Genomic DNA, 14,003 nt, shown 5'->3' with positions numbered 1-14,003 from the left:
CCAACAAAACGAGAGTCCAGTAAATGTTCTCAGAGAACAGAGAAACCAGACAATCCAAGGAAACTCCACTTGAATTCCATTTGAAACTTATGCCATCATATTTATAAATAATATAAGGACTCCCAGAGTTACTGAACGTTTACTATGTGACAAGCATTGCTCTAAGCACTTTACAAGGATTTGTTCAATCTTTACAACTGCCCCATGAGGTAGGTGCTTCGATTACTCCCATTTTACAGATAAGGAAAAGAGAGGTTCAGAAAGACGCAGGGTGATAACCAACAGAGCTGGACGTGAGCCCGGCTCGAGACTGCACTCTCACTCGCTCTGCTAAGCCGTGTCTCTAAATACCACGGAATTAACTGCAACGCTCTCTAGAATGTGGGGACAGCCTGCTGACACCTCTGGGGTCCTGCCCTCATTTTAGCCTCATTTCACCAGGCTGAAAATGGCCACGGGCCTCTCCCAAACTGATGGAAGAGCCTTGCTTCCCCCAAGCCACATGGTTCAAAAACTTCGATGAGGGAGAGAAAAGGGAAGGAGATCTGACCTGACCAGAGAAACAAGAACTCTGTAAGTGTGCGTCACACGAGACCAGTAACAAAGCTGAGGAAGAACTAGCGGGGGATACAAACAACACGGTCATGGCCGGCTTACGATCACAGTTTGTGAATCGGTGGTGAGACGGTTGCGGCGTCTCGGTGACTTTCAGCCTCCACTGAACTACGTTCAGAGGGGACAGATTCTCCAACAGTCGTAAACTGAAGGCCAGCCGGCCTGGGCCGTTTGAAGCGCAGCTCTATCATTCATTTCATCCTAAATCACTTCTAACTTTGGTGGTCCTAACAAGTAAAATGTGAGTGTGGCTCTAGAAAATTCTAAGAAAACAGAAAAAAAAAAAAAAAAGAGAGAGAGAGAAAGCAGCCACTATTCAGCCTCAAAACAAAGCCAAACAAAACAGCAATAACACATTATAAAACAAACAAACTTTTTTTTTTCTTACAAAGTTTTTCAACTAATCTCTAGCAGCACAAATCCAAACAGCCTTAAAATATTTAACAGATTTGGCGAAATCAGAGCATTCATCTACTGCTCAGGCTGGCTTGAAATGTCCCAAACCAGGACTCCTGGTAACTTCCACAAAACACGATCTCAGCCAAAGAGTCCATTTTCCCTAATCTTTGTCTCTGACAAGGTTCCACGCTGCCGACCTCCTCCTTCATTGACAGTTTTTTCCATTCGCTGACCTTTCATTCATCGTTGGACTCCAGTGACCCCAGTTTCATTTCATTAATTAACAACAGATGAGACACTGCTTGACTTACCCGAACCCTCGAGAAACTATCTGCAGCCTCTCAGCGACTCAGTTTTGAAATATGTCTGAAATGTCCCTCTTCCTCTTACAAGAAGAAAAGTACAATTCATCTACGTAAACTTTCTGTTACAAGTGGCTGACAGACACAGAATCAAGAGTCTTCTCTGCCCTCATCCCAACTCTGCTGTCCCCAGACCCTAAGTTAGATTCTCTTATGACAAGAAGACACAACATCAGTTCATGATCTCCACTTGTTTATGTGAAAGCAGCACTGAGAAACTGACGCGCTTCTTGAAAAAGTTTAAAAATAATTTTTAAAGTTGTTCAAGCATCTGACTCACTGTCCAATCTTGCCAAGTTTCTCCTGTCCCTAGATTTTATGCTGCTTATGATCTAGGAATGGAGAAAATAGAAAGTCGAACGACGCACGTGTGGCTCCCTAAGCCAGACCTGAATCTCAGAACGCTGTACCGGCTTTGGCCCCTTGTGCTACGAGTGTTTGTTTTAAGAGGAAGGAAGACACGTATGCAGACACCCTGGCCTGTAGAGATGTGGGGGTGGGGAGACCAGCGGGTAGACATACGGACAGCAGTGGCCTCTACAGACTTGTATGAACAGGCAGACAAACTGCAATGTTAAAAATCCATATTTCTGTTAGTCTTCCACAAATTTACCTGTAGAATGCATATTTATAAATAAAAATATACATATTACTTTGGACGGAGAAAACACTTGGTACAGCTTAAAGGCATTCATAATTTGTATATCACTTTCTTCTCATTCAGCCAAGAACTACTTCTTCCCTTAAGAGTACCCCCTTCGGGGCTTCCCTGGTGGTGCAGTGGTTGAGAATCTGCCTGCCAATGCAGGGGACACGGGTTCGAGCCCTGGTCCGGGAAGATCCCACATGCCACGGAGCAACTGGGCCCGTGAGCCACAACTACTGAGCCCGCGCGTCTGGAGCCTGTGCTCTGCAAAAAGAGAGGCCGTGATAGTGAGAGGCCCGCGCACTGCGATGAAGAGTGGCCCCCGCTTGGCACAACTAGAGAAAGCCCTCGCACAGAAACGAAGACCCAACACAGCCAAAAATAAATAAATATACATTAAAAAAACTGTTTAAAAAAAAAGAGTACCTTCTTCACAATTCAAACCATAAATATAATTTTCTATGAAAGCCAATGTCAACTACCATTCCATTTTCAGAGGAAAGAAAAGTCTGCCGTGTAAAATAAAATACATAAAACGATGCCACTAAACAATTCTAACTGGTCGGTTTTCTCTTCCCTCTGACCCTTGCAGTTATAAATCACGGAGTTGTTTCTTAAAATAAAAGAATATTCACAAAAGTAGCACTTTACTACAGATGAGCAATGTTAATTTTAAGACGCAATTCTCAAAACGTATCCGTATCCTTTTAGTCAAACCAGAGATAAATGTCAATTCCATGACTTTGAAGACAGTTCCTTGCAGGGAGAAACAGAGGGCTGCTCACTTATGCTTCAAAATGGGGAGCAAGTCATAAGAGCTTTATCAGCTGACAGAGCTGCCAAAGCTGGGAAGGGGGGTTAAAGGTAGCCCCTTCCCATACTGGGGATGAGTTAGTTCCATGGCTATGTACAGAAATCTATTTACACAAAGCTCTACTTTATGAAAGATATTTTTCTAAAGTCATATGCAAATTTAATTTCTATACATTAAATCATTTTCACAGTCTATATAATTTCACCTTTTAAATATACTTCTCCTGCAGTTTAACCCTTTTGTAAAACAAAGACCCCCTTTTTGTGACATAAATACGACCCATTCATTTACTTATTCTAGAATGTATGTGAAGGATTTAAGTGGAGTATTCCTGCGCCTGTAGAGAACAGTTCTCTCCATACTGAAAATTAAATCGGGGCTTTGCTATTACACAAAGGAGACGACCCTAATCTTAAACAATGAAATGCTAAAATGTGTATTTTGGAAGTATTTTAATTGCTCTCATGAATAACTATTTTGCACTTTAGTCTGAAGTGAGTGATTCAGGCAACTTTATCCTCTAACCATTTAAAAACACACAAGTATGGTCACAGTTCTCCCAGGGTCAGTGGACTGTATACATGGAAAGCTGAAACTACTGACATAAAATGCAAAGGAAAGGCAACATAATTTTGTACCTCCAAAGAAAGCAAACAAAAACATGTAACTGTACTTTTCCAATGTACATAGGTTGGTCTGGGTAAGCCCAACCACACAGGCTTGATCAATCATTTCCAGGAGGGTAGAGAGCATGGCACACTTTCCTCAGCAACATCAGCAGCAATTATGTCCTATCTAATCAACTCTCCGCTGAGCAGCACAGAAGAGAAAAGTCCCAAATGACGTGGAACGTTCATTTTAAACTCTCATTCCATCTCCTCCATCCACTTGAGAGGATGGTGGACAGACATGCATTTCTGTGGAGATCCTCCAGGAAGCCTGAGAAGTAGCCTCCATCTCGTAAAACTTGCCCCATAAATAACACCCCCAAAAAAGCTCACTCTGTATGAAAACAACCTATCACCTGGCACAGCTGCGGAATGGGACATTCTAGCTAATTTTTTTTTTAAACAAAACAATCCCACCTCTCTCTTTTTAAAAAATTAATTAAATTATTTATTTATTTTGGCTGCGTTGGGTCTTCATTGCTGCATTGCGGGCCTTTCTCTAGTTGCGGCGAGCAGCAGCTATTCTTCGTTGTGGCTCACGGGGCTCAGTAGTCGTGGCTCACGGGCTCAGTAGTCGTGGCATACGGGCTTAGCTGCTTCGCGCCATGTGGGAACTTCCCCGACCAGGGCTCGAACCCGTGTCCCCTGCACTGGCAGGGGGATTCTTAACCACTGTTAAGGCCACCAGGGAAGCCCTCTAGCTAATTTTTGGATTAACACAGTTACCAAACACACAATAAACGAATTAAAAAATTTCAAAATACTAGCGTAAAAAAAAGCACTAAATACGAAAATAATGCAACTATAAGAGTTCTCGTGACTCATAATGTCTAAATCTTACATTCCTCAAGATAATGTTATCTAGATCAATTCGACTGGCAAAATCCAGAAGCGTTGTTTAGTAAAGAGTTCTCAAAAGATGTCAAGTGATATTTTTTACTCTTTCACTGATCTTTCAAATTGGCAATACATAACTATACCCAGAGGCTCTTCTTCAACACACACGCACACGTGCACACGCACACACGCACAGCCAGGCAGGACTCTCAATACATGCCTTCAAACAAAGATTGTTCTGAACAGCACAACCAGAACGACCAATCAAAAGGAGTTACGGCCAGAATCCACCCTTGGCTGAGCAAAGGCACCAAGCGCTATAAGCAGGAGAGAGGTTCACGGAGGCCACCCGACTGGTCCTCCGGTGACTTTAAGACGTGAAGCCACAGCCAAGCGAACAGCAGCCTGGGGCTTCCTGAGGAGGAAGGACCTAGAAGGCCTCTGCTTCCACCAGCATGGAAGGAGGAGGTTACTAAGGAGATCACCTTTGCTCATGTTCACCTGAAAATCAAAGATTTCCAAGGTTGCATCTGGGGGCTTGAGGTCCCAAACTCCAACCTAACATTTTCAATCCTCCTTTGGTCAGTTTCACTTGAAAGACTTATTGATACTTTTAAAATAAATTCCAAGCCGATATCTCGCTCTCTCTGGTTCTGTAACCCTGTTCGCGTCTGCCCCGTTCTCCCAGTCACCTCAGCAGCAGCCACCTGGTATGCCAACACTCGGACTTGCTTTTGCGACGTCCGTCTGTCTGTCCCTGCCTCCCCCCCGCCACCCTGTTAGATAAATTCAGGAACAGCTCTCTCTGATCTGTCCGTCTTTTTCCCAACTTGTTTCCACTCTGCTGCCAGATTAAGCTCCTAAGATAAAGTGTGGATGTATTCTCTGCCCCCAAATACCCACAGAATACAATCCAAAACTCCTGATCAGACACTCAAGCCCTGCATCATCTGATCCCACTCTACTGTCCACCCTCCCTGTCCCTATTCTACCCACCATGGCCCAGGCCCATTCATCTTCTTACTGTTCTCCCAGCACACCTGGGCTTTCTCATCTCCAGCCTCTGGCAACAACCAGGGAAGTCCCTCTAGTTTCAATTCTATTCTGTTGCATTTTTAAAAATTCTGCTGTATTGGGCCTGGGTATGAGCCCAGAACCTGCTTCCCACTCCTTGACCACAAGGCCCCAGAGGACCCTCAGGGTGAGCAAAGTGGCACAGGGCAAGGAAAACATTTCTCTGCTACGATAGGTTAAAAAGGGAGACCTGGTAAATGCTGCTTTCATCACCCAGAAGCCCCAGTGAGTCCTCAGGGTGCTTCTATCATGTCCAGGGAACTCTCCATGAGAGGTGGGTTCCCTCGGCGGCTCAGGACTAGAGTCCGGTATGACATCCAGGGCTCAGGGAACCAGGGGCACAGCTCTCAGGAAATGGACTGGACCAATTATAATCAGATCCCGGCTAAGGATGAAGCGGCTGCCGGATGTGCCCCTGGTGACCATCGGGGGCAAGGCCTCATGAGACTATCCATCGGGGGACGATGCTCTGAGTCCCGAGGAAAAGGGAATAGGAGTCTGGTCTCCGGAGGACGACTCTTCGGAGTCCAATCTGCCTGACGTGTGAACTGCGCGTGGGTCACCACACAGCTCACTTCTTGGGCCTTTCCCCGTGAAGCTCAGGCTTCCTAATCCACCCCGAGCAGGCCCTCCCGGGACCCCCTGGGGTGTGTCCACTCCAGCAGCCGTCCTCCTCCGGGGCCAAGCACACCGCCTCCCAGCAGGTGTGGTGGACCAGCGGGAAGGAAAGGGTCCCTGTTCGTCAGCCAAACAACCCTGGAGACCACTGGCATCCACAGGAGGGTGCGGAGCCATGCCGTGGGCACTGCTGCAAGCCGGACACGGCACTGGGCAATGGGACAGCGGTGACCACGACAGAGGCCCGTTCTGGAATTGACAGTTCAGTGGGACAACTTCAACCAAATAATCAGATGAATAATTGGCTAATTATGGTGGGTGGCCAAAGAAGGGTGTGTGACAGAGGACACCCAACTCTGCCTGGGAGCCAGGGTGGGGCTTGACAGCCACCGTGAATCCAGCAGGAGACACCCAGGTACATGGGGAGAGGGGGATACTTCGAGGAGTAGGAGGGTGCCTCTGGGTTGCAGGTCTCGGGCAACTGAGGCTAAAGTGCTAAAATACACACACACACACACACACACACACACACACACACAACAACAACCACCACCTGAGGACGGAGAGGGGCACGAGATGAGGGCACAGAGGCAGGCAGGAGCCGCCACTGCAGGGCTTCGGAGTCAGGGAAGGAAGGATTCTGGAATTTACCCTAAGAGCACTGATGCAGACTAAGTTGGGGAGTGACATAATCACAGTTAACACTGAAAATATCAAAGAGAGACGTAACGCTGGCGAGAGTGTGAGGAAAGGGCAGAGAGGCAGCAAGACAGGGTGAGAGAGCAGGGGGGAGGGTCCCGGGGCAGGTCTGAGGGGCTGACGTGGGCCTGAGTTGGAAGCATAGCGCAGGGAGGCCAGAAGAAAGGTCTGGTGGCCAAGAGGTGACAGGCGTCACCAAGCCCCCGAGGGCTCCCCAGGCCAGCCCAGCAAAGCACAGACTCGTCCTTCCAGGCTGAAGGGCCCACATGGCCTGACTGCACTTCCCCTCAATTCCCCTTCCTCCCGTCACAGAAAGTCCACTCAGTCTCCTGGCTGCCTCCTAAAATCTGCGTTCACTGCTGACATTTTTAATTATGTCAGTCCACAGAGGACCCTCCCCACCCAAGTCTTACTCATTTTTCAAGGTTCGATTAAAATTCCACCGCCGCCCTCAAACCTTCCCCAACTCCTGCAGGCAACACCGAGTCACCCCTTATCACTGTGACACACAGCTCGACGCACTGTCATCTGCTTCTATTTCATCCGCTCCAGACGTGTTGCCCCAAATTAACCGAGGGGTCTCAAGGGCAGGGGCAAGACGGGCACTCTTCCAGTACCCTATCCCCCAGGGGCCCACCCCGGGGCCCACCCAAGGGAGCCCTCGAACACTGTGAGTGAGGCCAGCTGAATGGACAGGACACAAATGACATGACCAGGTCAGGAGAAGACTGATGTCACCACTGTCACCCAGGGTGCTTCTGTGTAGCTTGTGCAAAATGTCAGGGTGAGGAACTGTCTCGAGCCTGGTCTGCAGTCCCTCTGTTAAACAGACACAGCCTCAGGCATGATGTCTTAGCCACCGGTAGCTGGGGAGTCACAGAGCTGGCTTGTTACCACACAGGCAGGTAAGAACTGGAGAAAAGACGGGCCAGTTTAGATAACCTCATGCAAACTGAGAAGCGGAGCCAGCAGCTACACGGCAACCAGTGGGCGAAACGGCACCTATTTTTAGTCTGTTTTCAGTGGCTCTCACCGCAGCTCTTTAAACACAAGAAGAGCCAATTCCTGAATAACTGCAGTACTTTGACTGGAATCCATTAACGTCCATCTCTTTTACCAGCTACTACAGGATCTGAAATGGGATGACTGAAGATTTCCCTTCTCTAGACACAAGGACAGAAGAAACGCCACACTGGAGGAGAGAACGGATGATGACAACGGCGCGTGCAGCAAATCTGTAAGCAGGAGGACCGGGTTCTGCCCGACTTCCATTAGGAAGGTACCTGGCTCCACTGAACCAAAGCTGCACATTTATCACACAGAACTGCTGACTGAATCTAGATTCCTGTTAAACTGAAAATGTGTCAAGAGTCAAATACATTTTTATTCACTCCTAGCTCTAACCACAGTAGCAGCTCTAACTCAAAACAAAGAAATACGTATTTGGCCTTTAGCCACAGCAGACATTAATCTAAGACCTTAGCTGTGTTCAGAGACGAAATGTTTCTAAGAGCCCTCAGCACTGCGCCTGACACTGACCCCAGTGGTATCTTCTATCATTATCCGGAGTGGCATTTCAGCTCAGGACAGAGTAGACTTTTATTTGATGATTCCCCCCAGCTGAAAAAATTTAATGCTTAAAAATTTTATATACAGTCTCTTTTTATACATTGCTTCTCCCATAAAATGTGAAGTAAGAATATGACTCTGAAGTCCACAAAGAGGCTGAGAGAGAGCTACCATAAAAAGCACGGGCCTGATCTGAGGTGGGCACCCCTGATTCTCAGCCTAGCCTCCTGAGGGAATTCCAGGAGACTCAGGAATTACTGCAGATGGGGGCCTGGGCGCTCAGTGAAAATGGTGAGAGCTGGGGAGAGTCACGCAAGGGCTCTGCTATTTTCCTCGGCTGTAAATGAAAGGGCTGAGGTCTGTGATTCAATTAGGGTTTTTTGCTGCAGGGCAATCCTGTGCCTCATCACAGGATAGAAGTGAGTGCTGTAGAATTAGCAAACTTTCGTGGGTCCCTTTTGCTTTTACTCAGAGTTACAACAGCGAGGAAAGAGAAGAAAATAATAGAACAGCAATCTTTATTTCTACTAAATGGACCCACTTATTCTCTTTTCTCTATGTTAGCGCACACCAAAAAAGTCCAGATTTGGTGGTTTTTCTTTTTTTTCTAATATATTTATTTTCAATCTGGCACCCTTAGAAATATATGATAATAGACAAAGGCAAGTAAAATAAAGTAATATAATGAATAAAGGCCAAGAAACAAGATTATTTTTTAGAGAGAACTAGTTTTCTGAAGGTTAACAAGACCAAGAAAGTTGATCAATAAGTCAAGGTTGGCAACTGTTTATATCCATCAACGATGAGGGACAACTTTCCAAAGGAATCCAAGTTCATTCTTTTTGGCTAAGATGAGGCTACAACTCATAGTAAAACCCTTTAATCCCCTGGGGGTGAAACAATGCTATGGTCTAATCTGGCTTGGTTATTGGGAGACTACTGGGAGACTTATTAATGGCTAAGCAGGACAAGCAATTTACTTTTTTTTTTTAATATAAATTTATTTATTTTTGGCTGCGTTGGGTCTTGGTTTCTGTGCGTGGGCATTCCCTAGTTGCGGCGAGCAGGGGCTACTCTTCATTGTGATGCGCGGGCTTCTCATTGCGGTGGCTTCTCTTGTTGCAGAGCGTGGGCTCTAGGTGCGCAAGCTTCAGTAGTTGTGGCTCGCGGGCTTAGCTGCTCCACGGCGTGTGGGATCTTCCCGGACCAGGGCTTTAACCCGTGTCCTCTGCACTGGCAGGTGGATTCCTATCTACTGCGCCATCGGGGAAGTCCCTCAATTTACTTTTAAAGTACAAAAAAAATTATTTCAGCTGTTCTCAATTCATATGGATTCAAGGACTTGTATCCTCCTATGAATGGCACTAGGTTTTCTAGAGCTCGTAGCTCCTCATCAAAGTTCAGGATTTAAGCCCTGTTTAATTGTACTAGTATTTTGTTTTGGTTTTTGGCCACACCACGTGGCTTGTGGGATCTTAGTTCCCCGACCAGGGATTGAACCCAGGCCCTCAGCAGTGAGAACTCAGAGTCCTAACCACTGGGCCGCCGGGGGAATTCCCTGTACTAGTGTATTTATTAGATCTTAAAATCATGTTGAAATCTGCTTAAATAGATGGAAACATTTTCGTATTAGATACTTTTCCCATAACAGCTATATTTTTGCTCTACCTGAACGAAGACAACTTGCAAATCATTTATGTCAAAATATCCTCAAGTTTTTGCTACACTTTCAGATTAGTTTCATCACTGTTTAATATAATCACTTACAAACTAAATGAATAAAATAAGTCATATGAAATACAAATGGTATAAACCTACATGTAAGCTAATTTATATTTCAGATATTTATTGAAAACTGAAGAAGTGCTAGGCCTTGTGGGGAACACAGAGATGAACAAGACATAGTCCTCGGCTTGAAAAAAAGAGAATCCAGGAGGGGGCTTAAGCTAACAAATGAAAAAGATACATGACAACATAAGTTTAAATAAGATTTTAAGATACTAATCAAAGACTCGCATGTGGCATATGGCTATCAAACATTAATCACTTGGTTTAGAATACTGGCTGGGCTTAAAAAGAGGGAGAGTTGATCAGTCAGGGGTCAAGATCGCTGGCTGAGTAGGCCCACAGATGTGGCCAATACAGGCCAAGTTCACTGCAGAACCAGGTTCTAAGTTTCAGGACTGGAAGGCTCAGCACCCTGGTCTCACTGATAATCAGCTGTCAAAGTGGCTTAACAGGACCCCTTTCCCTGGCAGAAGCTGAAGTTTACCAGGCTAGCCTGTCCCAGAGCAGAACCTGCTGTTCCATATGGAAGAATTAAGCCCACTGCGCTCCAGTGCAGCTTCCCCGAATCCAACCCTCTCCCGAAACGGAGTCTTCATTGTTAATGTCCGTGTAACTAGGTCCCACAGGTAAGTCTGGGTCTCCTCTTGCTTGAGGAAAAGGGCTTATTCAGATGCTTCCTCTATCAGTTCCTTGGGGGAGGTCCTCTTTTTCCCCTTCTCCAGAGTCACTGCTCTCTAGGTAAGGTGGCCCTGAGAAGGTGAATGGAATTCGGGCCACGATTCTTCACTCCATATACTGATATAATGACCCTAAAAAAACCATCTGACGTATCTAATACTTTCTTCCTGTCAATCTCAAAGTAACTGAAAGCTCTAAAGTAATGGAGAAATCACTCCAAGAAACCACTTTGTCTTTCCATTATCACATCCCCCCAGGGCCGACAAGCATCTGTAACTGCTGAAAGCATCGGGGCAGCTTGTAGTGAAACCTGTCTCCGGCAGCCCTGTCATTTCCCGTAGCACCTGTGGAGCGCTAACACGCTTTTCCAAGGTCAGTTTTTTTCCCCGAAGCAAAATATTTAAGAAACACGTGTTGATAGGTCCTTCTACCCCACATCCCTGGGACGTCCTCTGAGCAGCTGCTGGACCTTGGCAAACAACAAAAAAACGAAAGCAAAAAGCAAAAAACAAAACACTGCCGAGAACTGATGTCACGCCTTCCCCAGCGCTCTCTTCTACTAACTCTCTTTTCTGTCCACTCTGAGGAACAACCAAGGGAATTCCCAACTGGTCAGAAGCTTTCGGATGGCTGGGAGGCTTTTAATCACCCAGAACCCTCTCTGAGGTGTCCTAAGAAATCTCGCTGCTCAGAAACCCCCAAACAAGGTCATTCAGTCCTTGAAGCCACCTTCTAAGCTAAAAGAAATACAGGATTCTGGGGGTGTGGATGACGAGATGGAGCTGTAAGAATACACGTATGTGGTTCTCGGAGCTGCCTCGATGGGCTTTTGCGTTTAGGCCTAGGACCCATTTCCGGTACAAAGCGGGGATGCCAGGGGTTCTGACCAGCACCATCCCACGTATCCCTAGGGCTGATCTCGATGGTTAGAATGAGTCCCTTTCCTTCCTTACTGCCCAGTGAGCACCCCTCCCAAAGCTGCACACGGCTGGAAAGAACCTTCCACATAACAAGGGAGAGCTCCTCGGGAAAGAAGAGAAACTACTTGAGCAACTAAAACTCGACATGAGCTCATTCCTCCAGGAGCGTCCGCCTGGCCAAGCTGTCGGGTCCGAGCCCCCGTAGAGAAAGGCGTCTCAAACAAGAGCAAGGAGGGATGATCACTTTCCCTCTGGGTGTACCCTCTTTAAGAAAAACCCTGGCTCCGTCGACAGGATGCCAAGGTAAAGTCCCTCACAGTGGCTCCGAGAAGCATGACTGCGTTCCTGAACTCAGCAACTGAGGTGAGTGAAACTCTAGTCATAGTTGTCAGATTTAACACAGTCACACTCCCAGTAAAAGACCACGCCTACCAAGAGACACAGAACCTAATGCTATAATTCTCCGTTACAGAGTTCTGAGAGCTACGTTCTGAGACAAGCTGGCTTCCCTTTAGGTCAGAATTGCAGCACAGATGAAACGTGTGCCAGCAGACGACCTGAAAGGGACAGGTAACTATGCTTATTCTTTGAAACCAGGAGCAAAAGCTGACGAGAGAGAAATGAAGACACAGAAGTCTTATTTAAACCTTCAGAGAGTTTAAATGTGGTAACAAACCAATGACTGATTCATCCTATTCTCTTACAACTGAAATGTCCATAGTCTAACAATCAATTGCCAGTAACATCAAGCTCACCGGACTCTCCTTGCAACAAAAGACGAGAGGTGCGAAAGTGACAATATCTGTCAATATTTTGTTTTTCTTAGATCAGATTTTTAAAAGTGATCTTGCCGATCACTGTGGCAGAATCTGCTGGACACAGCGGCTTTGTGGTAAAGGTTACTGCGCATTGTCAAACTGTATTCCCTGCTCTGGGAGCCAGAGTGAGTGAAAGGGCTTCAGTACTGTCTGCCAAACAGGGAAAGCAAAGGATGAACAGTCTGCTTTGGAATTTCATGAGATGGAACTCCCACACCACCGTCCTTTAGGGCAGATATAAAATAGTTAGTCCTTTCCATGCACTTTATAAAGTCATCTGGTTGCTTAGCATTTGTAAGTTGAGACTTTTTTTAGTTGTGAAAACAAAACAAAAATACGTAAGTTAGTTTTACAATTTTCCCTCTAATTATTGGAAGAAATATTCTGCACACATTCATTCTCTTTCTATCTCGTTGTACATAATGTCCAGGATGGGTGATCTTATCGCTGGAGTCCACTTCAACCAAAAATGTTTAACAGGGGTTCACACTGAATACTGGACGGGTCCTCTCCTTGGGGGTGGGCGCTGAGAGCGAGCTGAAATGCAGAGCATTCGGTGTTTGTAGATCTATACGGGCACACGGACCTACACGGCACTTCTGGCTAACAAATACCAGATGAAGAGGCATTTGAGCTCAATCAAAAATACACTGACCAATGGGGAAGAACAGCAGTATTCAGGTTAACTAGAATAGTTACGTCAATCAAAAGCTATAAGTAAGTCATTTTACACAATGACCTCAAAGTTGCGTCCACCTAGTGTACTTCGAGCTCGTTGGGGAACCTGCTTACTCACAGGCTCGAGGAGATTCCGAGTCCTCGCAGTTCTACCACAAGCCTTACCTGCAAGCAGGTGAACAGAGCTGAAGCTCTTCTCCAGTTTACCCAGGAGTACAGTGAGAAAACAGTCTGAGGCCAGAGAGGCCACATCTTGGGAGCTTTGATCGTAAACTACAACCTTCTGACTGCAATCAATGTCGACCTAAAATGCAAACGTGAGGCTGTCAGGGAGGAAAGCGAGGAAAATAATCCCATACACCTCTGCTGCTGAAGCAAGTAACTGCTTCCTGTTTTCCTTAATATTCTGAATAAAAATGAGATGTGGTCAATTTACTGGATAAATCAAGCATACACACGGTTTAAATGTTTGTAAAAATCAACATTTACAAGGCAAACTTGATGCTATTTCTGTGTAAATGTGCTCAAAACTCCTTAGTTTTAAATCCTTAACACGATAACAGGGTAAAAACATTTACAACAAAATAATATGCAAAATAAACATAACGATCCCAATCCCCCGAACTACAGAAACATTTTAAATGGTTCTACTCAATAACAAATCAGCTTTTCGTTAAAGCATGAACTCATTTTTATTCCTGAACAAAAGAAATAGCCTTACCTACCACAAAGCTGACATTCTGGTATCCTAAGAAAAACTTTCCTTGAAGATCCTTAAATTCTGACCATTACCTTAACTTCCCACAAATAAAAAAACACT

General features: G+C 45.8%; 1 protein-coding gene across 6 annotated transcripts in view; it reads right to left on the bottom strand.

Moving 5' to 3' along the window:
* Nucleotides 1–14,003, bottom strand: part of DUSP16 (dual specificity phosphatase 16) — an 85,580-nt gene that overhangs the window by 31,307 nt on the left and 40,270 nt on the right. For all 6 annotated transcript variants that reach the window (XM_082636524.1, XM_082636522.1, XM_082636523.1 and 3 more), the window contains one exon: nucleotides 13,349–13,487. In XM_082636524.1, coding sequence (XP_082492650.1) covers nucleotides 13,349–13,487 — 139 coding nt within the window. The remainder of the gene's footprint in view (nucleotides 1–13,348; nucleotides 13,488–14,003) is intronic.

The sequence above is a fragment of the Mesoplodon mirus genome (assembly GCF_964341445.2).
Source record: "Mesoplodon mirus genome assembly, chromosome: 11".
Classification (NCBI taxonomy): domain Eukaryota; kingdom Metazoa; phylum Chordata; class Mammalia; order Artiodactyla; family Ziphiidae; genus Mesoplodon; species Mesoplodon mirus.
The sequence above is the reverse complement of the archived record's forward strand: the minus strand, read 5'-3'. Positions and strand labels throughout refer to the sequence as shown.